This window comes from Ovis canadensis, chromosome 22 (assembly GCF_042477335.2).
Source record: "Ovis canadensis isolate MfBH-ARS-UI-01 breed Bighorn chromosome 22, ARS-UI_OviCan_v2, whole genome shotgun sequence".
NCBI lineage: Eukaryota > Metazoa > Chordata > Mammalia > Artiodactyla > Bovidae > Ovis > Ovis canadensis.
The window spans coordinates 61,577,162-61,604,961 of NC_091266.1; the positions used below are offsets into that span (position 1 = coordinate 61,577,162).

Sequence of the window (27,800 nt, forward strand, 5' to 3'; positions counted from 1 at the left end):
ATGAATGAATGAACCACGCGCTCGGGGGAAAGCTCCTCCCAGGGATCCTGCTGGTTTGCTCAGCTCCAGGCCTCTCCCCCAAGCCGGGGGCCAAGCCGGGGGTGGGGGGTGGAGGGGGACCTCACATCACTGGGAGTCGGTCTGATGTAGAAGTTTCACGAATTGCCAAGACGACCCCCCCTGCCCGCTTCCCAGCCAGGGTGCACCTCCTTTCTGGGTGTATGAGATCCAGCCCTCGGGAGGGCACCCCGACTCGCAGAAGTCCCGCACATTAGGAGGAGACGACAACCCCTGGGGGGGCGCTCCTTTGAGGGTGGGGGTCGTGGGCGTGGAGCGCGGGGCAGGGCCGCCGGCGGCCGAGGGCGCGCGCGCGGCTCCCCGCCCGCCGCCTCCGGCCGCCGGCCCGCCTCCCGCTGGCGCTCCCGGCCTTTCCCATCCGGCCCGCGACGCCCCGCCCGCCCCGTCCCACATGACACCGCCTCCGCCGCAAACTTTTTCCACCCCATCCTGCCGCGGCCCGAGAGGGATGGAAAATGGCGGCCTAGGCGCGGAGTTTCCTGGCGCAGCGGCGGCGGCCTGGGCGCGGGGGGCGCGGGCGGCAGCATGACGCGCTGGGTGCCCACCAAGCGCGAGGAGAAATACGGCGTGGGTGAGCACCTCCGCGCGCCGCGCGCGGGGCTCGGGGCCGCCGGGGGCGCGCCCGGGAGCCTGTTGCCGGCGGCCCGGGCGGGGACGCGGAGAGACCGCGGCGCCCGGAGCCCCGCGTCCCCAGCCCTACCCCCCTGCCCGAGGGGTCCGGCCGCGCTCCCGTCGGCGGGCACTGCCCACTCGGCGCCCGGGGCGCACGCCGTCCCCGCGCTCGCTCCGGAGCCCGCGCGAGCCGGGCCGGGGACACGCGGGTGTGTGTGTGTGTGTTTGGGGGGGGGGGGGGAATACGGCGGGTTGTGTCACGTCCCGAGGGTGTCCCCTCCGACACCCAGCTCTCGGGACGGGCACCGCGGCGGCCGAACCCTCCAGCCTCCCGGGGCTTGCCCCGGGACTCCCGGATCCCAGCTGGGCCGGGCCCGGCCGGGAGGCCCCCGGGGGGCATTGTTCAGCCGCGCCTTTTTTTTGTTTTTCCTGCTTTTCGGGTGAAGTTGTGCTCAGCGTCTGGGGCTCCCGGGTGGACCGTTTCGAGTTGCAGCGATCACGGAGAGAACTGTGCTCTCCTCCGGGGGGGGGGGGTGGGGTGGGCGGGAGGAGGTGGCCCGTGGGACCGGGGGCGGTCCATCGCACGACCCGGCAGCTCGGTGGTCCTGCCCTGGAAGGCGCGGGACCCTGGGGACTGCAGCCGAGCGCGTCCCCGGAGCCGGGGAGCGGGGTTAGGAAGGGCTGGACGGGTTTTGGCTCCGCGGCTCTTTGTCGTTTGCGGAGGGGAGTAAAGGGAGTCCGGTTGCAAGTTTACATTTCTGGCCAAGTACACATACATTCCAGAGACAGACACTTTCCTTAAGGGCCAAACAAGCGGCCCCCTTGGGCTCCGTACGCCCTGCAGCCCCACTGGCGGGGCCTGGCCTGCCGGGGCCTGTGGGTTCCTGCCTTCTCTTGACTTACCCACCCAAGGCTTCTGTCTGGGTTGGCGGCTGGTCCCCCAGCTCCATCGCTTCCCAGTTGGTTTTCAGTCTCTTTCCTCCTGCTCCAGGGTCCAAAGCGGGGACCCTGGACCATCTCCTTAGCCAGGCTGGACTCTGCCTGACCTGGGCCTCCCTCTGAAGGCAGGGGATGCCCCCCTGGGGTTCCCAGTCCCTCGCCTGTCTTGCCCTTGCAGCTCTGAACCTTTGCAATGTGGTCACCCAGAGTGTCTTCCCACTCCGGCTGCCGGTCTGGTTCAGGCCTCCCCCACTGCGAAGCCTCCTGGGTGGTGCTTGTCCCCAAGGCACTCTCTTTTCTTTCTGTGATGCCAGTGGCTTATCTGCGAGATGCCAGAGACGCAGAGTGGGCACAGGGACAGTCCTGGGTCCCCTCTGGCCCCGCGCTGTGTTAGTGCAGGAGCAGCCCTGTTTCAGGACCGCAGTGGCTGAATCCCCTCCCCACCACCTTTTAGAGACTCAGGCATCTGAGACTCAGGCTGGTTTACAAATGTCAACAGCCCAACAGAGCTGGGCTTTCTGATGGCAGCTCTGTTTCTAAACTTCTAAGTGGCATCAGATGGTTTCAGACCCATAGAAATAACCCCATCCGTCTGCATTGGATGAGGGAGATTTGGGGGTGGTGGAGTTTCCTGCTGGGGTAACTGCAACCTGGTGGGGGGTGGGGGGGTCTGGGCTGTGGGGAGCCTGTTGGGATGCTGTGTTTAAGCTGAGGGCTGAGGGCTGACCCTTGGGGAACTTTGCGCTGAGAGATGAAGGAGGAGCTGGAGCTCTGGGGAGAGGAGGGCAGAGGGCAGGAGACCACCATCCTGCTCGGGACTTGGCCCCTCGTCCTGTGTGCTGGGGTCTACTCACTGTCCCCCCCGCCCCCCGCCATTTCACAGAGGCCGAGGACAGATGAATGCCACTGAAACCCTGGTGGTGGCTCTAGAGCTCATTTATGGTCGACTCGCCTATAAGGGGCTTCTCTTTAGGATACCATGGTTTTTTTTTTTTTTACACTTTTTATTTTATATTGGAGTCTAGCTGATTAACAGTGCTGTGATATTTTAGGTCCGCAGCAAAGTGACTCAGCTGTACAGATACATGTATCCATTCTCCCCCAAACTCTCCTCCCATCCAGGCTGCCACATAAGGTCGAGCAGAGTTCCCTGTGTCAACCAGTAGGACCATGTTGGTTATCCGTTTTAAATATAGTAAGGTGTACACGTGGATCCTGGGACACCATATTTGAAGACAGCTTGATCCTCTTGGTTCCTGGGGTGACCTGGACGGTGCCAGTGATCACCCTATAGATGGCTGGATAGTGGCTTGTGTCTCGAGACCGAAGGGAACATTCAGGAGCAGGGTCTGTCCACTGGGGAGGCGGCTCTGGGCATGACCGTGGCTGTGTCCTTTCTGCAGTAAGGCACACGCCTTCTGGAAGCTTTGGTGGCTCAGTAGTAAAGAACTCTCCTACCAGTGCAGGAGACGCAAGAGACTCGGGTTTGATCTCTGGGTTGGGAAGATCTCCTGGAGGAGGGCATGGCATTCCACTCCAGTATTCTTGCCTGAGTAGTCCCATGGACAGAAGAGCCTGCCGGGCTACAGCCCATGGGGTCGCAAAGGGTCAGACACGACTGAAGTGACTTAGCATGCATGCATGGCGGTTCCTTCTGGTATCACACCTTGGCTCATACTTTGGTTTGAAGAAAACTCCCAAGTTGAAGAGTTTCAAAGAAGAGAAGTTTTCTGGATGGTTTTGGAGGCAGTTCTGGGAAGGATGTGAGTGGCGGTCAGGAGACCCGGAGGGGGCTGTTCTACTCAGTGTCACCAGGAGAAGATGACAAGACAACCCAACTTTGAGCAGCAAAAGGAGCTTTAAATAGGTCCTGTCAAGGAGGGCAGGCAGGCTTAGAACTCCTGAATTGGGGCAGGGGGAAGCCAAGGGTGCTTGCACCAGGCGCCCCTCCTGTCTGGGAGTTGCCTGGGGAGGGGTCCCCCTGGTCCTCAGGGCCTGGGCTGGCTGGGAAGATGGAAGTGCTGTATGTAAGAATCCATTTCCCCAAGCTAACTGGCTCTTTCTGCCTAAGGGAACACTCTTAGAGAGCCCTTTCACCAACCACAAAACTTTTTTGGCTGGAGCCTCATAAGGGGACTGTGTCTCCCTAGATGGGCTCTGGTGGGTCTGTGGGCGGGCCATGCTTCCAGCGACTTGGCCTGTGAATAGATCACGAGGGGAGAGAAAATGGTAAAACTCTTATCTCATTTGCAAACATGAATCACAGCTCATTGTCTGCAAGTACTTAGGTTCTGTTAGAAGCATTGTTTGTAAGTGAGACACTTCAGTTATTTATTTATTCTGTAAGGTCGGGAAAGGAGTAAACAGCTGATCTCTTGCTTCCTCAGCAAAGGCAGGAAATCCCGGCACCCCCGGGATTCATGGGGTTGGGGTGGGGAGTGGGGGCGGCACGGTGATGGTCACCTGTGCAATTGACTAGCCTGTTCCTGTCTCCCCTTGGGTGTGAATTTGGTGGGTCAGTGTTTACAGACTGGTTTATTAACACAAGGCATGAACTTTGACCTAACTCAGTCACACTCAGGGGTTGGGCCAGATGAACTTTTCCATCGCCCCCCAACTAAGTTGAGTCATAAGGTCCCAACACCTGTAAAACTGTGTTCATGTGGATCTAGTTGCTAAGATTAGGTGAAAAGATGCAGGGTTGTAATTCTCAGCCTGATGGTGTTTGCCTTATAAGAATTTACTTAAGCCATATGTTTGATCTGGGAAGTTTTCTGAGGATGGTGGGCTCATATCTCCTTAATGGTGTGGGAGACAGAATATTCCCCACCACCCCCCACCTCCCGCCAAACATCCACTCCCTAATCCCCAAGACTTATGAATATGACGTGTGACATGACAGAAGGGACTTGGCAGGTGTGGTTACGGTTACGAACCTTGAAATGGGTTGATTAGTCCTAAGTTACTCACCTGGAGCTGAAGCCCCAATACTTTGGCCACCTGATGTGAAGAGCCGACTTGCTGGAAAAGACCCTGGTGCTGGGAAAGATGGGGGGCAGGAGGAGAAGGGGACGACAGAGGATGAGATGGTTGGATGGCATCACCGACTCGATGGACATGGGTTTGAGCAAGTTCCAGGAGCCAGTGATGGACAGGGAGGCCTAGTATGCTGTAGTCTGTGGGGTCAGAAAGAGTGGGACACGACTGAACAGAAGCAGCACCCCTGGGTCCCCTGAGCAGAGAACTTCCTCTGACTGCTCACAGGAGCAGTGGTGGTTGAAGTGGACACGGAGGTTCCAAGCCTTGGAAGGGCTGTGTGCCCCCTTGCTGGCCCAGAGATGTAGGGGCCCACTTGCTAGGACTGCAGGGAGCTCAGGGTGGCCCAGCTGACAGCCAGCAAGGAAACAGGGACCTCGGACCTGCAACCACAGCTGGCTTCTGCCAGTGCCCCTGATAAGCCCGGAAACAGATTCATCCCAGAGCCTCCCGTGAGAGCCCAGCTGGCCAGCACCTTGGCTCTGAGACCCAGGAACGCTGGGCGTCTGACTTGAAGCACAGTGAGATAATAAACGTGGGTGGTTTTCAACTGCCGAGGGCGTGGTGATGGGTTATGGCAGCAGTAGGGCGTGAATGGAGGTGGTGTGGCGAGCAGCCCGGGCGAGACTGGGTTCTCTTTCCAGCCTTAGCTTTGCCAGGAGGCAGGTTGACCTCCATGTGTCCTTCACTCTTCACTCCAGGCTGAACTCAAACAGGGAATGTGGGTATTGGCACCGAGACATCTTTAACTCCTGGGTCTTAGTCATCATGTGGCCCTTGAGCAAATGACTCCTGCTTCCTTAGCCTCTGTTTCCTCATCTGGAAAGGAGACTCAAGCCTGCCTTCCGCAGAGACCGGTGGGGATTCATTGAGATAGTGTCCTCAGAGCACAAAGCACTGAGGTCAGCATTTGAGATAAGCCAGGCAGTCCATGGAGCCATGCTTTTAGTAATTTTTTTAATTTAATGAATTGCAGTTTGGAAATGTGGTGACAAGCGATTTCCTCTTTGGATTCGACAGTCACTGTGGCTGAAGGGAGGCTCTTCTTCCAAAGTTAATTTCTACCGGGGAGTGTGACATTTGCTTGATAATAGAGATTATGACGTGTGTATTCAGATTAGCTCTGAGCAATGGTAATTGCTAGGAATATGGTAGTATTCCAATAATTTGGGAGTGTGGAGCTGCAGAGAGATCCTTCATATTGCTTGGAATAGCAAGCAAGCTGCTACTTTGGGGGATGAAAAATTATATTTGATTGTAAGTAAATAGAAATGCAGACATTTTCATTCACTGGAGTTGCAGAAAAACAAAGCTTAAGAGCGTATTATATTTCTGCAAATCTGATTTTACTTTGGAAACATTATACACATTTTAAATGTGTTGTTGTGCCAGGGTTGGCCCAGAATAGCAGAGTGTTATCAGGATTGCCTGAGGTTGTGGGAATTGTTCTTTTGCTTGTGTTCTTGTGACCTCTGAGGATACAGGTAGTGATCTCAGAGGAGGAAATGGTGAGTCCTGAGCTGGGTGCAGCCCAGAAGCCAAGTGCCTGCGCCCGAGGGCCCCTGTGACCTCTCTCTGTCTCTCTCTCTCCTCTCTTTTTTCCCCTGCTTCCTTCTTTCCTTTCTCCCCTCCTTCCGCTCTCTTCGTCAGACTTTGGATTTCCGTATAATTACACACAGCAGTTGTAAGAAGTAATACAGAGACTCCCACGTACACATTGCCGGTTTTCCCCAAGGTTCTATCTTGTAAAACTCCAACACAGTGTCAGAACCTGGATGTAGACATTGAAGATACAGAGCGTCTCCATCCCCCCCAGGACCCCTCCTTTTGTTGCCACCCCACCCCTCCCGTTTCCCTGCCCCATAATCCCTGGCAACCATTAATCTGACCTCTATGTCTGCGATTTTGTAATTTCACGAATGTTACGTGAATGGGATCTTGAGTATGTAGCCTTTCTGGATTGCCTTTTTCCCTCAGCATACTTCTCCAGAGAGTCACCAGACTGCTGTGTGTATCAATGATCTGTTCCTTTTCTTTGCTGAGTAGTGTCCGTGGTGTTGGACGTGCCACACATGGTCCAACCATTCATTCGTTGAAGGATGTCTGGTTTTGGCTGTTATGAGTAAAGCTGCTGTGAACACTCTTGCACAGGTTTTGTGTGTGTGTGTGTGTGTGTGTGAACGGAAATCTCCGTCTTCTGGGATAAATGCCTAGGAGTGCAATTGTGTTTTGTTTATTTTTAATTTTTTTAAAAATTTTGGCCACACTGTGCAGTATGTGGGATCTTAGTTCCCAGATCAGATATTGAACCTGTGCCCCCTGCATTGGGAGCACAGAGTCTTTAAGCACCTGACTGCCAGGGAAGTCCCAGGAGCGCGATTATTGAATTGTCTGGTAGTTTGGCTTTTTAAGAAGCTGTTAGTACCAGACTCTTCCCCAGTGGCTTAGCCGTTTTACATTCCCACCAGCTGTGTGCATGTGTGCATGTTTGTGCATGTGTGTGGGTGTGTGCTTGTGTGTGTGTGCGAAGGTGTGTGTACATGTGTGTCTGCACGCGTGTGTATGTGAAGGCGTGCATGTGCGTGCCTGTGTACTTGAAGGTATGTGTGCGCACGCGTGTGCGCATGGATATGTGAATGTGTGCAGGGGTGTGCGTGTGTGCATGTGTGCGTGAGATCCAGTCTCTCCGCATCCTTACTGACACGTGTTGTCTGTTTTCCCCAGTCTGAGTGGCGTCTCGTTGGGGTTGGAATTTGCGTTTCCCTCACTGCAGTGCTCCTTGAAGGAGATCTGGGTGTAATCTGGGAGATGAGCCAGGCTGGGTGCTGGTGAAGCGGGGGCTGCTGATGGATTTGGTGAGATGGTTGGGTTTGCGCAGGGAAGGGCCAGCAGTCCGGCTTGCAGGGAAGATTCTGGAGGGGTAGGCTGGAGGCAGTCTGACGATGTGGAGGTACACAGGGCTCACCCAGAGGCTCGCTTTTCAGATTCTCTGTGTCCTGGGGTCGTCCTCAGAGAGGAGCGTGGTGAAGAGGAGGTGCCATTTCACACAAGGGACTTGCGCATCCACGGAGTTTGGTATCCGTGTGCTGGAGCCAGTCCCCTGTGGACACAGGACAGGGGGGTGACTGTGGGTTGCTGCCTGCCCGTGCACACACTTAGGTGGCCTAAACAGCAGGAATTTTTTACCTCCCAGTTCTGGAGGCCGGGGTCAGGGCCCGGGGGTCGGAGGGGCTGGTTCCTGCTGGGACTTCTCATCGGTTTGCAGGTCTTGCCGTGCCCTCCCATGGGCCCCCCTTGTGTGTGTCTCTGTCCTAATCTCTTCTTGTAAAGACCCCCCTCATGGATGAGAATTCACCCTGATGACTTCGTTTTGCCCTCATCACTTACTTAAAGACCTTGCCTCCATATCCTGCCACATTTTGTGATATGGGGGTTTGAGCTTCAACCTTGGAGTTTGGGGGGACACAGCCACTGACTGTGACTGCCACGACTTAAATTAAGGCTTCTCCTCTTACGTTTCACTCTGCCTTTGGGGGGGGGGGTCGCCATCTGGGTGACTTTTTCGGTAAGGGTGTGGGTCCCCAGTGCTGGATGGACCCCAGGAAGGTGAGAGGTGAGAGGTGGGCGCTCGTGGTGGAAGCCCCCCTGCTTTGGTCACAAGGCTCACAGAATCTAGTTCAGGACTCTAGTTAGTTTCTGTGTTAAATGTGGAAATTCCTTGCTATCAAGTTATGGACAGCACTTTAAGGTGAGGTCATTTGGGACCTGAAAAGAAGCTGTGCAGGTTTGAAGTGTGGTGTCACAGCCTGGGGGTGGGGGGGTGTGTAGACAGATGACTCATCCAGCGTCACCCACCTGTGCCCACCTGGCTGAGTCTCAGGAGAATGAGACATCCCCCTTAGGTTTGTTTCTAGGCTCTTACCAACTGTGTTTCTGTGGCTCGAATAGAGTGGGCAGATCATGCTGGATCTGGAATCCCAGTTCTCCCGTGATGGCGAGGAGGCCCTGGGTACCCAAGTTGCTCATTCACGTTGGCCCAGCAGACAACCCCAGGGGCTGCTCTTCTCTCTGCGGACCAGGAGGCTGGCTCTGTCAACAGTCACCGCAGGCCCAGCCCGCAGTGGCCCCAGGGTGCTCGTGCAGCGCTTGGTCTTGGTCGCTAACGGGCCAGGGCAGGGTGTTGCTGGTGGCAGGTCATCTGGATGATTGAGTGTAATCTCCGTGTTAGCTCAAGACTCTGCAATCATCCACCTACCTGCATGCTGGTGGGCTGCTGTGTGTACATACACAGAGGCGCTCTCTGCTTTCAAAAGGCAGATGGTTTCACCCCAGACAGATGCCTATCAGCTTGTTAAATTTTCATCTGGGTGCCTTAAGGAGAAAAAGATGTTTTCTTTTGGCATGCGGTGTGTGCCAAGAGATCACAGGTTTGGGGTAGGAGAGATTCCTCTTTGAATCTCAGCTCCACCTCCTCCTAGCCAAGTGACTTGGCTGAATTGTTTGCCTTAAGCTTTCTCCTTTGTAAAAACTAGTGATCACGCCAACCTCCTTGGGCAGTTCTGGGGATAAAGAGATAGCCCACCTCAAACCTGGCCCCTGGGCTGTGCTTGGCAAAGGTTAGTTCCTTTTGTTATTGATCGTGAGAAGCCTTAGGCTGCTCTAGTGAGTTCACGCTCTGCTGGGCTCTGCACTCTGACTGGGGGACCAAAGCAATGTGGACCCTGTTGCTTCTCATCTCCTGCTGGTTGGGAGCTGCAGGTGGAGGATGGAGAGAGATGTTTCATGGCTTCCCTAAAATTTTAATGTTCACACTGAGGTCACACCAGCAGCCTGAGTTCTACGGATTCCCAGGGCAGATCCCTAAAGCTTCCAGGGATACATCTCTCATCAAAAATGTTGCTCTGTCTTTTTTCCTGGCCCATTTGCTGTTCATAGTTGTTTCTGCCTGTCCTCAGGAGCGTGATACAAAGTTTATATGCCTTCTGGAGTGATTTTGTTTAACCTAAGGTGGATATGTTCAGTACACTTTTAGGTACACGTGTTTAACTATTGTGATTTCTGTTCTGAATTAGGGTTGGCTAGTTGCTGTAACAAACAGCCCCAGCGTTTTGCTGGCTTCGTACAATGAAAGTTTGTTTTTTCTTCATGTCACAGTCCAAGTAGGGGTGGGGAGGGGACCCAGGGGCTCTGTTCTGTCTACTGGTACAGGGACTAAGGGTTTTTCTATCCTGTGGCTCTGCCCTCTGCAGCATCTTGCCTTTTTAGCTTGTGGATGGGGGAGGACAGGGATGCAGGACAGTTCGCAGGAGATTCTTCCTGGCCAGGACTGGTACCCACACTTCTGCTCTCATTTTTGTGGTCAGAGCTCCGTCCCTGGCCAGCACGTAGGACTCAGAGATATAGTCCTGCTGTGTGCCCCAAAGGAGGAGGACGAGGTGGGTCTCCTCCACCTATTCCTATAAATACATATTTTCCATTGATCAGCACGAACTGTAGTGGACTGGTTAGAAATATGGGCATTGAACACCAGATTGTAAGATCTCGCGCCTTTTAGTCCCTGACAGTCTGGTGGCAGACCAGATGGCCAGACCCTGCAAAGATGTGAAGGGATGTGAATGGGGGCAGTTGCTGCCTTCTTCTTTGATGTTTGTTCCATGACTTACATCCTATAGGATTTCAGGATGTTCTTTGTGTACTTAACCCAGAAGGGTCCTGGGGCAAGGGGAGTGGGCCCGGGAGCATAAAGAAGGCTGCCTTCTAAAATGGTCATCTTCATATTTGTTGGCGGTTCCCATTCTCACCACCCTAAAATGTACTTACCACCTCCAGACCCCATTCCCACCCCTGAAGTCTGTTGCAGTCTTCGGGCTTCAGAAGATGTTTACTAAAGCCTGCTGAGAACCGCGTCTGCCTCAAAAGTGTTGGCGTTTGTTTCTTTAAAAGAATGGAATCATTTCTCTTTTTTTGGTAAATTGCAGTATTGTTGATTTACAATGTTGTGTTGGTTTCAGGTGTACAGCAAAGCACAGCTTCGGTTTCGTAGATGTATAATGTGTGTGCATATGTGTATACGTGTGTTCTTTTCTGGATTCTTTTCCCTTATAGTTTATCATCAGATGTTGAGTGTAGTTCTCTGTGCTATGTAGTAAGTCCTTGTTGTGTGTCTGTTTTACATAGAGTAGTTTGCATCTGCTAATCTACCCACCCCTCCTTTCCCCTTCGGTGGCTCAGTGGTAAAGAATCTGCCTACCAGTGCAGGAGGTGAGGGTTCGATCCCTGGCCCGGGAAGATCCCCTGGAGGAAGAAATGGCAACCCACTCCAGGATTCTTGCCTGGAAAATCCTGTGGACAGAGGAACTTGGCAGACTACAGTCCATGGGGTCACAAGCAGTGGGGCACGACTTAGCAATTGAACAACAGCCTTCCCCTTTGGTAACCATACATTAGTTTTCTGTGTCTGTGATTCTGTTTCTGTTCATTTGTACCATTTTTTAAGATTCCACATGTAAGTAGTAACACGTCCTTGTCTTCTTTCTGACTTGATTCGCGTAGTAGGACAGTCTCTAGGTCCGTCTGTGTTACTGCTCAGTGCTCAGTCCTGTCACTCAGTTGTGGCCGACTTTCCATGACCCCATGGACTGCTTCCCTGTCCATCACCAACTCCCGGAGCTCACTCAGACTCATGTCCATCGAGTCAGTGATGCCATCCAACCATCTCATCCTCTGTCGTCCCCTTCTCCTCCTGCCCTTCAATCTTTCCCAGCATCAGGGACTTTACCAGCGAGTCAGTTCTTCTCATCAGGTGGCCAAAGTATTGGAGCTTCAGCTTTAGCATCAGTCCTTCCAATGAATATTCAGGACTAATTGCCTTTAGGATGGATTGGTTGGCTCTCTTTGCAGTTTAAAGGACTCTCAAGAGTCTTCTTCAACATCACAGTCCAAAAGCATCAATTCTCCAGTGCTCAGCTTTCCTTATGGTCCAACCCTCACATCCATACATGACTACAGGGAAAACCATAGCTTTGACTGGATGGACCTTTGTTGGCAAAGTAATGTCTCTGCTTTTTAATATGCTGCTTAGGTTGGTCATAGCTTTTTTTCCAAGGAGCAAACATCTTTTAATTTCATGGCTGCAGTCGCCATCTGCAGCGATTTTGGAGCCCAAGAAAATAAAATCTGTCACTGTTTCCATTTTTTCCCCATCTGTTTGCCATGAAGTGATGGCACTGGATGCCATGATCTTCATTTTTTCAAAAGTTGCTGCAGGTGGCATTATTTCATTCCTTCTTCCTTAAATGGCTGAGTGGCATTTCGTTGTGTTTACACACATACACACCACCCTTTCTTTATCCTTTGATCTGTTGATGGACGTTGAGGTTGTTTCCCTATCTTGGCTGTTGTAAAGACTGCTACAGTGAACGAATCTTCATTTTCTGAAGTAGTGCTTGTCTTTATGACTCAGTGGGTGCTGAAAAGGGCTAGATGGCAGATTGGTTAGAACTGCAGTAACTTAAAGTGGCATGAGGGGGCTGGATAGTGTGGGATATTAAAGAACGCTGGACCAGGAGTCAGAAGGTCTGGGATCCAGGTCTGGGCCCAACACTTCATACAGCCTTTCCCACCTGCCCGACCTCAGACCCTGCACCTGGGTGCTGGGAGAGTCCCAGAGCCTGTGCTCACCTCTCAGCCGCCCTGGAGGAGCCGCCCAGATCACATGTACAGAAGAGCCTGCCCCAGGAAGGAGCATCACTTGGGCTTGTTTGCTGTGTTCCATTCACTTATTATAGAGAACATGGGCAGCATCTGGTGATGGTTTTCATCTGTCTTTAACTGAAAGAGGACTGTGTGAGCTTTTACTTTCCATCAAGTCTTGTAACTTTTGTTTTATGTGCGACAGGTTGTCTGATAATTGATTAGCCTTCCGGGCAGCTGAGCATTCTGAATGATCTGCTCAGCTGGGCAGCCAAATCCGTGTGTAGGGCTGAGCAGTGATGTAGTCACGGAGTAAGTGTGTCCCCGCTTCAGGGGTGAACGTGGCCGTCGCCAGCCCCAGGGAGATAAGCCAGAGAAGAAAATGGTACAGCTCCTCCCTCCCTCCCTCCTTCCCTCTCTTCCTTCCTTCTTGTTTACTTGCCAGCTTTGTTCTTAGACATTGAGGATCCAGAGTTAGCCTATGTCTCATCTCTAGATTCTTGCCTCTGAGTGACTTACCCAAAACTCTGCGGTCTTTGGGGCTTTGGGGGTTGCAAGGATGTGGATCTGTTTGATTTTTTTATTTCATGCCTAAACTAACTCATTCGGTTTGTCTTAGACTGTGTCCTCTGAGCCCTGAGCTTTGTCCAGCCCAGCTCTTGGGATCTCTGATCGGATTTCTGAGACTGTGGTGGCTGCCGCCTGTGTGGAAAGGGCATCCTTTAAGACGCCCTCCCCAGCCTTCTTGGCCTCATTTCCTGCCGCACTTCTGTCCTGCCGGCTGCCTGGCTGGCCCTGGGGCACCATCTGTAATTTCCTGCCTTAGTTCCATGGGTCTCCCCCTCCTGGCATTGCCTCCTGATCCCTTTTGTCCCTCTGTCCCTCTGTCCTCAACCTGGGGCTGGGGGGACAGGGATGTGTGAGGGCTGAGGCCCCAGTGAGAATGGTACTCAGCCCCAAGGGCCCAGGAGTCTTGAGGGATGAGGACGGGGGCAGCAGGGGGAGAGCCTGGGCTGGTGGCAAGAAGGCCCTGGGGTCAGAGAGTCAGGATGGAAGAGACCAGAGGCTTCCCTCCCCCAAGCTCACAGCACTCTCAGTTCAGTTCAGTCGCACAGTCGTGTCCAACTCTCTACGACCCCATGGGCTGTAGCACGCCAGGCCTCCCTGTCCATCACCAACTCCTGGAGTTTACTCAGACTCACATCCCTTGAGTTGGTGATGCCACATCTCAGCACACTGGTTTCCCTCTTAATTTCAGCAACCTAAGCCCCATACAGCAGATTCTGGGCTGATGGATCCAGGAGTCCTGGTCCTTGCTGCCTGGTTAGGGACTCGGAGCAGCTGCCCTGAATGTGGGGGAGGGGACTAGCCCGAAGCCCACAGCCTTGTCCCTGGAGTATTCAGTGATGGTTAAAGGCGCTCCGTCGTGTCTGACTCTTTGTGACCATGGACTATACAGTCCATGGAATTCTCCAGGCCAGGATACTGGAGTGAGTAGCCTTTCCCTTCTCCAGGGGATCTTCCCAACCCAGGGATTGAACCCAGGTCTCCTGCCTTGCAGGCAGATTCTTTACCAGCTGAGCCGCCAGGGAAGCCCAAGAATACTGGAGTGGGTAGCCTATCCCTTCTCTAGCGGATCTTCCCAACCCAGGAATCGAACCGGAGTTTCCTCCATTGCAGACAGATTCTTTACCAGCTGAGCTATCAGGGAAGCCCCAAGTGTTCAGTGACATCACTGCAAAGAAGGTCCATCGAGGGGAGTCGGCCCCATCCCAGCCAAGATGTGGGGCTGGCTTGTGATGCACTGGGGGCTCCGAAGCCCCTCTGTGCCTTTGTCCTTCCTTTTCGACTGTGGATAACAGTAGTTTCTGCCTCACAGAGTTGCTCAAGGCTTAAATGGGCGAATCCATGCCAAGCAGGTTTCTGTGATCTGTGTACTAGTGACTTTCTGGGTTGCCTGTATTTTGGTCCTGTGCATTGTGGGGTAGTCAGCAGCACCCTTGGCTCACTTGATCTCACTAGCAATTCCCTTCCTTCAGTGGGGACAACCCAAGATAGGTCCAGACATTGCCACGTGTCCCCGTGGGGGCCGGATGGCTCCCACTGGCATCAGCAGAGCGCTGGGAGTCACCCCAACTGCTAACCAGCACTCTGTGTGTATTTACTGTAGTGTAGCGTAGCGATCGCAGTGTAGTATCGTGTAGCAAGTGCGGTGTAGTATGGTTGTTTGCTGTAGTGCCTGTGTTGTTAGAAGCAAAGTTTTTGCCACACGTTTGGGAGGAAAAGTTAGAAACCTGCAGGACTTGTTTCCGAAGGTGGTGCTTTGGGCAGGAGTGTTAAGAGAAGGGAGCCTGCGGGAGTGGGGGTGGGGCTTAGAGCCAGGCACCTGGGCTGTCTACGGGTGGTCAGGTGACAGCTGTGTTTCTTCCGTAGTGTTGTTCAGTCGCTAAGTTGGCTCAGACTCTTTGTGACCCCATGAACTGCAGCCCGCTGGGCTGCCCTGTCCTTCTTCCTGAGAGACGAGCAGCAGTCTTGAGGTCGGGTCCTGGCAGAGATGCACAGATTACCAGGGGTGTGATGGCCCACCCCCAGCATCTTGTCTAAGAAATACCATTCAGGCTCCCTACAGACCTTCATCAAGACAGGAAGTCCAGCATTCGCTCTTGGAGTTTTATTTGCTGGAGTCAAGGCACTTATCAAGACTCCATTCCCCCCCGCCCCCGCTCCCCGAAAATAATAACTTATTTTCTTTAGCATAATTGACTTTACCAGGGGCAAATAATGATTTAGCAGGAGGGAAATGTGATTATTTTTCTTCCAAATTGCTGTGCTTCTGTTAACTTCGCGAGATTTATTTTCAAGTCCTTCTGATGTCGTGTGTGTTGTGCTGCCCATCTTTCACAGGCGGGAATGTGTTGGTCTCCCAGGCACTGTGACCAGGCAGCCAAGTGTCTTTAGATTGTTCCTGGGGGTGGGGGTGGGTATTGCTTTGAGGATCAGCCTGGAGAGGCCGGGGAAGGGAGAGACGGGTGTGGGAACCGGGACTGGGGATGACTCTCAGGTACAGGAGGGAAAGGGGCTTCGTTCAGCTGACCTCACTGTGCCTGGCGGTACGTCCGTACCCAAGTTCCGGCGTGTCCACCTGTGTGTCCTGGTCATGCCGCAGTGCCTTTGCACATGTTCCTTTGTCTGCCTGGAAATAACCTTCATTTACCTCCCCCCTGCCAAGCGTTTCCGGGCTTAGCTCAGCTTATACATCTTTCTGTTATTTTATTGGCGTTGAGTTGATTCACAGTGTTGCGTTAATTTCCCCTGTACAGTGAAGTGACTCAGTTATACAGGTGTGCATTCTTTTTTCATATTCTTTTCTAGTATGGTGTGTTGCGGGATACTGAATGTATTTCCTTGAGCTAAACAGGAGGACCTTGCTGTTTATCCATTCTGCATAAAATAGTTAGCGACTGTAACCCAAACTCGCCACGCACCGCTCCCCTACCCCCCACGTCCCCAGCAGCCACAGTCTGTTCTCTGAGTTTGTGAGTCCGTTTCTGTTTGTCAGTAAGTTCCTTTGAGTCATACTTTAGATTCCGTCCCTGGTGGCTCAGATGGTAAAGAATCTGCCTGGAATGTGGGAGACCTGGGTTTGATCCCTGGGTGGAGAAAGTCCTCTAGAGAAGGGAATGGCTACCCACTCCAGTATTCTTGCCTGGAGAATCCCATGGACAGAGGAGCCTGGGGGGCTACTGTCCATAGGGTCACGCAGAGTAGTGACGAGCACTTTCACTTTTTTTCACTTTTCAGCTTGTTTTACAATGTGTTTGTTTCAGGTGTACAGCACAGTGGTTCATTATACCTATGCGTGGATAGAAATATATACATATGCATGCGTACACATATATAATCTCTTCAAATTGTTTTTCCTTCAATGGGCTATTACAAAATACTGAGTCTAGTTCCCTGTGCCGTAGAGTAGGTCCTTGTTTGTTATCTATGTTGTATATCGTAATTCAGAGGTCCGCAGCTGCTTCCCAGGTGGCGTTAGTGGTGAAGAATCCACCTGCTAATGCAGGAGACGTAAGAGACTTGAGTTTGATCCCTGGGTTGGGAAGATCCCTTAGAGGAGGACATGGCTACCCACCCCAGCATTCATGCCTAGAGAATCCCATGGACAGAGGAGCCTGGTGGGCTACAGTCCGTAGGGTCGCAAAGAGTTGGACACGACTGACGTGACTTAGCATGCATCTACAACCTCTGGGCTTGTATGCCTGGTGATCTGAGGTGGAGCTGATGTAGTAATAATGGGAATAAAGTACACAATAAATGTAATGCACTTGAATCATCCCCAAGCCATCCCCTCCCCCACCTGCAGTCCATGGAAAAACTGTCTTCCACAAAAGGGGCCCTGGTGCAGTTGGGTACCTCTGTAGTAATTCACAGGCTCTTAAAGCCAAAGAGGCAATATCATCTCGGTTTCCTAATTGAGGGGCCAGGAAAGTGAGTGTGGAGCTGGGCGGGGACCCTCGCTGGCAGGCCCCGTTTAGAGCTTTAATGAACACAAGAGGCTTTTGAAGTGCTGGGTGTGGGGAAGGGGAAGCGAACCTTGAGTGACAGTTTTTTTTAAAAAAAAGTGATTTAACAGAAATCCGATTCCATAGAATTCCTGCCTCTTCAACTGTGTTGCCTCCAGTTGAACAGAAAATAAAATCTCCAGTTTTCACCTGACCAGTAGTTACCAGTGGGGACCACATGTGGTCAAGGGCTCAAAAGCATTTGTCTGTACAATTTCCCTCTTCGCTGCCTATGATTTACAGGCAGGCGCTTAAAGGTGGGATTAACGTGGACTCAGCCTTCAGAGTGAAGAATGTAAGGCCCTGGGAATGAAGGATGGATGGAACTGTTTCCTAAGGACGAAGTTTCAGCAATCTTGGCATCAATAGTATGGCATTATTCTTTCATTCTTAAAATTGATCTTTTATTTAGCTGCCAAAGTCCGCCGCTTACCTGCAACTATGGGCAGCAGCTTTGCAGCTTTGCTTTAAATGTGTCAGCTTACACAAACTTTAGACCAGCTTATAAAATTTTCACAGGGTTTCCCGCCTTTATCACTGAGTTAATGATGTTTCATCTTGTGGTTGTGGTTGCATCACAGCCTGGAGAAATAGAATGGTGGTGTTGAGTCTTGTTTCCTTTTTTTTTTTTTTTTAAATGAATGCTTCTTGTGTCATAAGGGGCTTCCCTGGTGGCTCAGTGGTAAAGAATCTGCCTGCCAAAGGCAGGAGACGCGGGTTTGATCCCTGGGTTGGGAAGGTCCCCTGGAAGAAGAAATGGCAACCCACTCCAGTGTTCTTCCCTGGGAAATCCCATGAACAGAGGAGCCTGGCAGACAGCAGACTGCAGGGTCTCTAAACTTAGCGACTAAACAGCAACAGCATCTTGTGTCCTACAGCCTGACTGCCTGGGCAGTGAGCCTGATTTGCCCTCTGCTTATGCTCTAAAATGTTTTTGATTGTGTGCACACACACACCCCAGGCACATACATGCACAAAGCTGGGTGAAATCCCTGCATTACCTGGTCCAGCTTCTGCACGTCACTCTTCTTGTTACCTTTTCTTACCATGCAGGGAGGTCAGGAACCCCTTTCTAAACTACACACGTGACAGGGTGTGTGTGTCATAGTCACACCCATGTGGGCGACCCAAAACCTCAAGGGGCAGCTGAGACCAAAGGAAGCGATGTTATTAGGAAACCTTCGTGGGATGCTCCCAGAGCAGGAGAGCTTCTGGGTCTTTCCTTTTTCTGAGAAGATGACAAGTGGGAGGAAGACCTAAGATGTCAAGTGGAGACAGCAGTTGAAGTTGATTGACAGCGTCCTGGTAGTTTTCAGGCATAAAGCAAAGTGATTCAGTTACGCATGTGCATATATATTCCTTTTCAGAGTCTTCCCTTTTATAGGTTATTGCAAGATATTAAATATAGTTCCCTGTGCTATACAGTAGGTTCGTATTGTTTTCCTGTTTTGTCTATAATAGTGTGTATCTGTTAATTCCAAATTCATCTCTCCCCGCCCCCACCCACCCCTCCCCGCCGCCTCATCCCAGTTCCCCTTAGTACAGATGGCTCTGTAACAGTGGAATGAGATTTTCTTGAACTGTTGCTTTTGGTGAATGGAATGAGTACCGTGTTCATCTCAGAAGCTGGGGAAACCCTCACGAGCAGGGAGGGGATGGCTGACTGTGCCCTGGAGGACAGACCTGATCAGAGGAGTCTGTCCCATGACATCAGCGGGGAGCTCCACGAGTGGAATGAAACACTGTGGCTATTGTATCTGTCTGTTTACCCATCCATGTGTCCATTCACCCTTCCCTTTATTTTTCCAGTTTCACTGAGATACTATTGGTACTGTTTTTGTTGTTCAGTTGCTAAGTTGCGTCTGACTCTCTGCCACCCCGTGGACCTCAGCACTCCAGGCTTCCCCGTCCTTTACTATCTCCCGGGGTTTGCTTAAATAGAGCACTGTATAAGTTTCAGCTGTACAGCGTATTGATTTAAACTACATACGTGATGAAATGATAATCACTGTATTTATTAAACATCCATCATGTTATATATTGGGCTTCCCTGGTGGCCCAGACAGTGAGGAATCTTCCTGCAAAGCAGGAGACCTGGGTTCGATCCCTGGATCGGGAAGATCCCCTGGAGGAGGGAATGGCTATCCACTTCAGTCTTCTTGCCTGGAGAATCCCATGGACAGAGGAGCCTGGTGGGCTACTGCCCATGGGGTCACAAAGAGTCGGACACGGCTGAGCGACTAACAGATACACATCATGTGATATACAACATTAAAGAAAACAGAAAAAAAGTGTTCCTTGTGATAAAAGCTCTTAGGATTCACTTTCAGCCATTTTCATATATAACATGAAGAAGTATTAATTATGTTTGACAGGTTATGCCTTATATCCTTAGTACTTCAACACTAAGGATTATAGTAGGATTTCCTGTTATGCTCTTATACCTGGAAGTTGACCGCCTTCATCCAGTCTTCCTCCCACATTCCTCCCACCCCGCCTCCCCCCACCTAGAAAGTAAAAGCGTCATCGGTGACCACCAGGAGCCCTGGGTGTGACTGACTGCCGAGGACAGGGGAGCCTGGCCAGCGCTGATGTGAATACCACGTAACCGGCCAGAGTGGGCACCCTCTTGAGGAGCCTTCAGGAGGCTGTGCACCTGTAGCTGTTAGAATCCTACAGGCAGGAATGGAAGAATGGCAAACCTCCCCGAGGGGCAGGGATGTGATGTAGGGTGTGCCTGCTGTGTGTGTGTGTATAATGTAGGGTGTGCCTGCTGTGTGTGTGTGTATATAATGTAGGGTGTGCCTGCTGTGTGTGTGTGTGTGTATAATGTAGGGTGTGCCTGGTGTGTGTGTGTGTGTGTGTGTGTGTGTGTGTAGAGGCTGGGGATTGAACTAGGTAACAGTGAGATTCTTCCAGCCCTGAAGTCCCACTTGGTTTGAATTCAGACCCCTGGATTCCCATTTGAGTTTGGGCTGGTTACTTCACCTCTCTGAGCCTCAGTTTGCACATCTGTAAAGTGGGGATAATGATGGTACCCACTTGCTATAAATGTGGAGAGGAGGAGTGACGGAAGTGTAAAATGCTCAGCGCCCGCGAATCACTTAGTTCTTAGGAAGACCATCGTTGGCACCACATTAAGCCTGCAAATAGGTCCCTGGTGACAAAGCCACCTCTGTTTAGTGTACTTCTGTCTTCTGGTTTAAAAAAAGAAGAAAGAAAAGGTTAAGGATTAGAGAGCTGTTAAGTAGAACCATTCGATTCCCACATAAATTACTTGATGTTTACTCTCAGTTCTCAACTACTTGTAGGCTTCAGTATGAATTTAGATATCCAGGAAAAGCAGACAAAAGAAAAAAAAAATTAAACTTCAAAAAACTACCAGTTCGCGTATGTATTTGCATATATTTACATATTAACTCGAGAACACAGTTCCTAATGCTTGCAGGACCTTGCCTGGATCATTTAATCCAATTTCTAGGATGAAGATGTAGGATGTTATGGGTTAAACTGTGGCCCCTCTTCCCCCTCCCAAAAATGAGTCCCAATTCCTAGTACCTTAGACTGTGATCTTATTTGTAATAGGGTCACTGGAGATATAATTGTCTTGGTTAGTTAGTTAAGGGGATGGCCCGGTGGCTCAGCAGTGAAGAGATTCTTTACTCTTTACTCCTGCCTCCAGTGCAGGAGCTGCAGGAGACGCACGTTCGATCCCTGGGTTGGCAAGATCCCTTGGAGTAGGGCATGAAAACCCACTGCAGTATTCTTGCCTAGAGAATTCCATGGATGGAAGAGCCTGGCAGGCTCCATAGGGTCGAAGAGTCGCACATGACTGAAGTGGCTTAGCATGCATACAGGCACAATTAGTGAAGATGAGGTCGTTCTAGATTAGAGTTGGCCTTTAATTCAAGGTGGCTGGTCCTTATAAGAAGAGGCAGACCCCCGAGAGATCATGTGAGGATAGAGGCAGAAATTAGAGTTGAGCTGCAGGAGCCAAGGGACCCTGCGGAGCGCCTGGGGCTGCCAGGAGCTAGAGGCTGCGAGGAGGAAGCCCCCCTCCCCCCGCCCTTTATTTTGGACCCTTGGACTCCCAGACCTGGGAGAGAATTCATAGCTAGCACTTTGCAGTCATTTGTTATGGTGGCCCCAATTCAGAACATTCGGGCACAGATGCATTTGAGAAACAGGTGCAGAGGCATTTCTGGTCTTCATTCAGAGGAAGGTGATGCTCAGAGACCGTGTGTCCTGGTCTGTTTTGCTTCATATTTTTAGAGACTTGTCTGGAGACTCGTGGTGTCTCACGTGCAAGTGTGTGATATCACTGGTAGGTTTGTACTCTCTCTTTGATTTGCTTTTTTCCTTCAATTTGGATGTGACGTGGAGTTTCTTGGCCAGTTTCTTGAGGCGAATAGGCAATGCCTAATGAACGGCCATCCCTCCCAAGGGTGAAGGCCCTGAGGTGTGTGTGGGTCCTTTGTCTGATGCAGCCTGCTTTCCAGTTGGCATCTTAGTAAGTGATCTTTTACTTTAATTTTTTTTAGATTTTTTTGACAGTGCCTCACGGCACATGGGATCTTAATTCCCTGACCACGGATCAAACCCATGCCCCCTGCATTAGAAGGAAAGAGTCTTAACTGCTGGACCTCCAGGGAAATCTGGGTCATCTCTTCTCCTCCAGAGAGACTGTCTCTGGGTTACTTCCTTCATTCCTTCATCACTTCATCACTCATTCGACACTGACTCAGAGTCTACATGGCAGACACCCTTCGAGGTGCTGGGGACTCACCAAAGATCCAGGCAGACATAGTGTGTGCCTTTGGGTTGCCGGCTGTCTAGCTGTAAAGTCGATACTGATGCCAGAAGTGAGCATTCTCTAAGAATGACGGCATATGCTGTGTCCCTGGGCACCTACCCAGGGGCCGGACAGTCTAGGAGAACTGGCAGGAGCAAGTATCATTTAGAGAGACCTGGGGGACCTCCAGCAGGTACCCAGCAGAACAGTCAGGATGAGTGATCGCGGCAGAGGGGACTGTGTATGAGGTTTGGAGCTGGATTGAGTGGCTTGTTGGAGAAGCTGAAAGAATAAAAGATGAACAGAATGAGGGCGTTCCCTGGATTCAGAAACCTAAAGCAGAATGAAGTGACGGTCTCCAAGCCCCACTTGGAAAGAAGGCACTTAAGGAAGCTGGAGGGTGGGGGCATTGATCCCCCTGGCGGTGACTCATTTCATTTATTCCCAGAGCTGTGTCCTGGGCTAATGGCTGATCTCTGCCCCCGGGGGGCCTCCACAGAGCCTGCTGTCTGACTTGTAAACTGGCCTGGCGTTATTAAGTCTCCAACCCCCAATTTACCAGAAAATCAGAAGAAATGGGCTTCCTTTCTTCCATTTATAAGCGTTATTTTGCACAATTGCCACACAGCCACTGTTGCCCTGAGCCAGAAAGGTTTGATCTATTGAGTCTAGACTGGTATTATGGCTAAGTATTTAATCAGGTCACTTTCAGAAGCCTGGCTGCGGGCATTTAATCTCTAGAAGCATTTTCATAAGTCTTGTTTGAGGGTGGCGCCTCTGTCCGGAAGGACTGCAGGGAAGAAAATGTGCTAAACCTGAAAGGCGACGTTGTCCGGGGAGGCGGAAGGAACCGGGGTTTGCAGCCGTGTGTGGGTCTGTCGAGCACAGATGAAAATCCCTGCAAGTTTATTTGTGTCAAGACTGATTCAGCAGCTCATTGTCAGGGCCTGTTATGGCTAGGTAGTTGTTGGGCTGAGTCCCAGAGGGTTAAGGGGCTGTTTACAATTGGACTGAGCTGGGAGTGAATTCTGGCCACCTTGCTGGTTGGGTAATTTTTAGAACATGCCGTGGACGGTGCATTTCCTTTTGGAGAAGGCAATGGTGCTCCACTCTAGTACTCTTGCCTGGAAAATCCCATGGACGGAGGAGCCTGGTGGGCTGCAGTCCGTGGGGTTGCTAAGAGTCGGACACGACTGAGCAACTTCACTTTCACTTTTTCACTTTCATGCATTGGAGAAGGAAATGGCAACCCACTCAACTGGGGATTAATACTGGTTGCTGCCCTAGTGTTGGCATGGATTAAATGTCGACACCCAGGTCATACGGGTTTTTTATTGGAGTTGCTCTGAAGAGTGTAGGGTGTCTAGGGTGTTGCAGTGATGGGGATTCAGGGTGTTGGCCCTTGGTCTTGAAGGGATTTGTGGCTTGGTTGTGGCTCGTGGGCTGTCTCTGGGAGGCTTCACCGAGGATTCCTGGTGGGCCTTTCGGATGCTGAGGTTGGGAAGGGGCAGCAGATGGCAAGGCGTTCATGGGAGGTTCTGCCCAGGCTGCCGTGGGCCATGTGGGCCAAGGGCTTGCAGGCCGGGTTGGTGAGTGGAAACTCGGGCCTAAAAGCTGCAGGGGCGAGTGGAGTGAGGAGGCCAACAAGGGAGCTCGTTCTGACGTTGTTGGTTTATGAGTCAGTTGCAGGACTTACACGAAAAGTGAGGTATTGGGGCGAGATTCACTCGGCACGCTCTTAAGCATGATAGGGTAAGCGGCTCAGTGGCACGACTACACTCAGCCTTGTTTAATATCCTCTGTCTCATTTTAGACATTTACATCGGTCCAGAACAAAACCCCTCGCCCGTTAAGCAGCTTCTCCCCTCTTTCTCTCCTCCTCCGAGGCCCTGGCAGCCACTAATCTCTGTTCAGTCTCTGTGGACTTATATCTGTGGATCATATGATATGTGACGTTTGTCTGGCTTTTTTTGTCTCAGCATGTTGCTTTCAAGGTTCATCCACATTGGCGCGTGTGTCAAAGCTTCATTCCTTCCCGTGACTAAGTGATATCTCCCTGTGGGCTACGCTCAGTTGCTCAGTTGTGTCCGACTCTTTGTGACCTCATGAACTTTAGCCCTGCCAGGCTCCTCTGTTCATGGGGATGCTCCAGGCAAGAATACTGGAGTGGGTCGCCATTTCCTGCTCTAGGGGATCTTCCCGACCCAGGGATCACATCCAGGTCTCCTGCATTTCGGGCAGATTCTTTACCCTCTGAGCCACCAGGGAAGCCCAGTATCTCCCCATGTGTATCTGTTCCACGGTTGATTCTTCACCTATCTGTTGATGGACATCTGGGTTATTTCCACCTTTTGGGTGTTGTGAATAATACTGCTGTGAATATTCAGGGGTAACTGTTTGTTGGAACTCTTGGTTTTAGTTCTTGTGGGTACATACCATGGAGTGAAATTGCCAGACCATATGGAAATCCTGTGTTTAAGTTAGTGGCAAGATTTTTGGTGTGTGTGTGCGTGTGTGTGCGTGTGTGCGTGCGTGTGTGTGTGTGTGTGTGTGTGTGTTAGGCGCTCAGTTGTATCCGACTCTGCAACCCCATGGACTATAGCCCATCAGGCTCCTCTGTCCATGGAATTATCAAGGCAAGAATATTGGAGGGAGTTGCTGTTCCCTTCTCCAGGGGATCTTCCCGACCCAGGGATTGAATCCAGGTCTCCCGCATTGCAGGAGGATTCTTTACCGTCTGAGCCGCAGCAAATGCTGGCTGAGCATCAAAGATGGCAGCACCACAGAATCCTGGACAGGGGGCCGGTGTTGGGGGGCACTTCGCAGTGAGCTGCGTTCTCTTGGGCTCGTTACCGCATGAACTAAAGGGTGCATAGTACACGGACAGTGCCTCCCGGTGGTGAGTGCGGTCCGTGGACCGCAGCTCTCCTGCTGGTGGCCTTGGCCTGCCGTCCTAACGTGCTCTGACACACTGGGTGACTTAGAACAGCCAAATGTGCTTTCTCACGGTTCTGGAAGCCAGAAGTCTCAGATCAGCTGTTGGCTGCTGGGTTCATTCTGGAGGTGTGGATTTTTGCTCTAGTGTCTTGGGGCTCCTGCTGGACCTTGGCGTTCCTTGGTGTATGGCAATATTACCTCAGTCTCTGCCTCTGTCTTTTGCTTATTTATTTATTTTTTGAGACATCAGCAGTTTGATAGATGAGAGAGCTTATACACTTGAAGCCAGGTCCCAGAGTGACACCCCACTTTGTGCAGTGGACACTGGGCAGGGTGTGGTGACTGTCTTTACTCTGCCTCTGTCTTCACATGGTGCTTTGTCTGTGTCTCTCTGAGTCTCTGTGTCCAAAATTCCCTTTTCTTAGAAGGACAGTAGGAAGCCCAGGGCTCCAAAATCACCATGCAGATGGGGACTGCAGCCACGAAATTAAAAGACACTTGCTCCTTGGAAGAAAAACTATGACAAACCTAGACTGCATGTTAAAAAGCAGGGACATTACTTTGCCGACAAAGATCCATCTAGTCAAACCTATGGTTTTTACAATAGTCAGGTATGGATGTGAGAGTTGGACCATAAAGAAAGCTGAGTGCCGAAGAATTGATGCTTTTGAACTGTGGTGCAGGAGAAGACTCACGAGAGTCCCTTGGACTGCAAGGAGATCCAACCAGTCCATTCTGAAGGAGATCAATCTTGAGTATTCATTGGAAGGACTGATGCTGAAGCTGAAACTCTAATACTTTGACCACCTGATGTGAAGAACTGACTCATTGGAAAAGTCCCTGTTACTGTGAAAGATTGAAGGCAGGAGGAGAAGGGGATGACAGAGGACGAGATGGTTGGACGGCATCACCGACTCGGTGGACATGAGTTTGAGCAAACTCCTGTAGATGGAGAAAGACAGGGAAGCCTGGAGTGCTGCAGTCCATGGGGTCGCGAAGTGTCAGACACGACTAAGTGACTGAATAACAACAAGAGCAAATTCAATGTGACCCCTTCCCAGTTTAAGTACATTTACAAAAATCCAATTTCCAAAGCAGGTCATTTCACAGGGACTGGGGATTAAATATTTGAATATAACTTTTAGGAGGGAGGGACAAAATTTAACCCAGCACTGCTACTAATTATGACTGTTTCAAAATAAACAGATCGAACAGATTAGATCTTGATTAGATCTATTTCCAGCTTATTCAGTTCAGTTCAGTCGCTCAGTCGTGTCTGACTTTTTTCAACCCCGTGGACTGCAGCACGCCAGGCTTCCCTGTCCTTCAGCATCTTTCGGAGTTTGCTCAAACTCATGTCCATTGAGTCCAGGTTATTAGAAACCCCATTTCCAGAAGGTTACTGGAAAGTTAGGCATAGAAGACCACCGGCCACAAACCTGGGTGTATGGTGACACCCTGGGAAGACACGCCCCTGTTGTGCTTTCCTGATGTTGTTACGGGGACAGGCTTAGAGGGCAGAGTGGGGACAGATGAGATCCTGTGGAGACCTGGAGGCTACCTAGAGATTCTTTCTCTGGGTACCTGCTGGAAGCTTCCATCCTCTAAAGCTGAGTTCCCTAACTCTTGACTTGCTGGGCTGACAGTTACAGCTCCTCCAAGTTTGGGGAGCCAGTGGAGGGGACACTGTTTGGGTCTCACTGAAGATAAAGTGAGACCAGGGAGCTTCAAACAGTCTAGGGAGGTGGAGAGATCATTGGAGAATTGCATGGACTCTAGTATTGTCCATGGGGTCACATAGAGTTGGACACGACTGCGTGACTTTCACTTTCACTATTTACTGTTAACACGGTGGCATTAATTACATATAGGTTTAGACACTAAGTCGTGTCCGACTCTTGTGACCCCATGGACTGTAGCCTGCCAGGCTCCTCTGTCCATGGGGTTCTCCAGACAAGAATACTGGAGTGGGTTGCCATTTCCTTCTCCAGGGGATCTTCCTGACCCAGGGATCGAACCTGGGTCTCCTGCATTGCAGGCAGATTCTTTACCAACTGAGCTGCGAGAGAAGCCAGTTACGTATAAGCTCAGATTTTATATGCACCATGATCCATGATCTTTTCGTCTAAATACGATTTAGTTTAGTTTTCGTTTTTTCCTTTGGTCATGCTGCACAGCTTGTGAGATCTCAGTTCTCTGACCAGGGACTGGACCAGGCCATGTCAGTGAAAGCCTGGAATCCTAACCACTAGGCCTCCAGGGATCTCCCCATGTTTACTTTGCCATTGCCCCCAAACTTAAACCCAAATAAATAGCAGGGTACGTGCTTTGTCATTTGCCCTTCCACCATTGAGGCTGGAAACCAGAGGGATGCCTTTGTGTGACAAATGAGGATCTTAGTCGTGCCCTTGAGTGTGCAATGCACACCATCACCCACCAGCCGCACCATCACAGTGGCTCCGTGACAGACCCCCACTTTCTACAAGAAGCCGTGGGTCACTGGTTCACTTTTTCTTAGCCATAACACTTTAGGATCCAAGCCTGATAAATTCCGCAAATACCTGAAGATGAGTTTTAACTTTATCTTAAAAAAATCACTGTTACCTGATGTGGAGAAATACACTGTAGCAAGACTGGGCTTTAAATCCACGACTCCACTTCCTAGCGTTTTATTCCTGCTTCACGGAGGGGCGTCGACTTTATCTGTTTTCCCACCTGCTCTGAGTTGACTTTGGATGTGGCTCAGTGTCACGGCTAGCCAAGCCTATTTGGAATTTTTGGGGTTTTAGTTTTTATTTTTGTCTTACTTGGTGGAGCCCTTACAGGCAGGGAATGATGATAAGGATCATGAAATGTAGAGAACTTTTCTTTCAAGGTGTGCACTCTTATGTGGCTCCATAAAAACTCTTTGTTGAGATGTTGCCGATTTTCATCTAGAATTTTCTATTGAGAATGCCATGATGTTTAAAGAGTAGTTGTGATATTGACACATTTCATTGGTTTCTGATGACCGAGTTTATGTTTTTTATCCAATAAAACTTTATTTGTGGACACTGGAATTTGAATTCTCTATGAATTTTGCATGTCATGACATATTCCTTAAAAAATTTTTTTTTAATTGAAATATAGTTGATTTACAATGTTGT

At 50.9% G+C, this 27,800-nt stretch overlaps 1 protein-coding gene across 2 annotated transcripts in view; it reads left to right on the top strand.

Moving 5' to 3' along the window:
* The first annotated feature begins 463 nt into the window (after window positions 1-463).
* Window positions 464-27,800, top strand: part of DOCK1 (dedicator of cytokinesis 1) — a 568,995-nt gene continuing 541,658 nt past the window's right edge. For both annotated transcript variants that reach the window (XM_069566865.1, XM_069566866.1), the window contains exon 1: window positions 464-649. In XM_069566865.1, coding sequence (XP_069422966.1) covers window positions 604-649 — 46 coding nt within the window. In that variant the 5' untranslated portion in view covers window positions 464-603. The remainder of the gene's footprint in view (window positions 650-27,800) is intronic.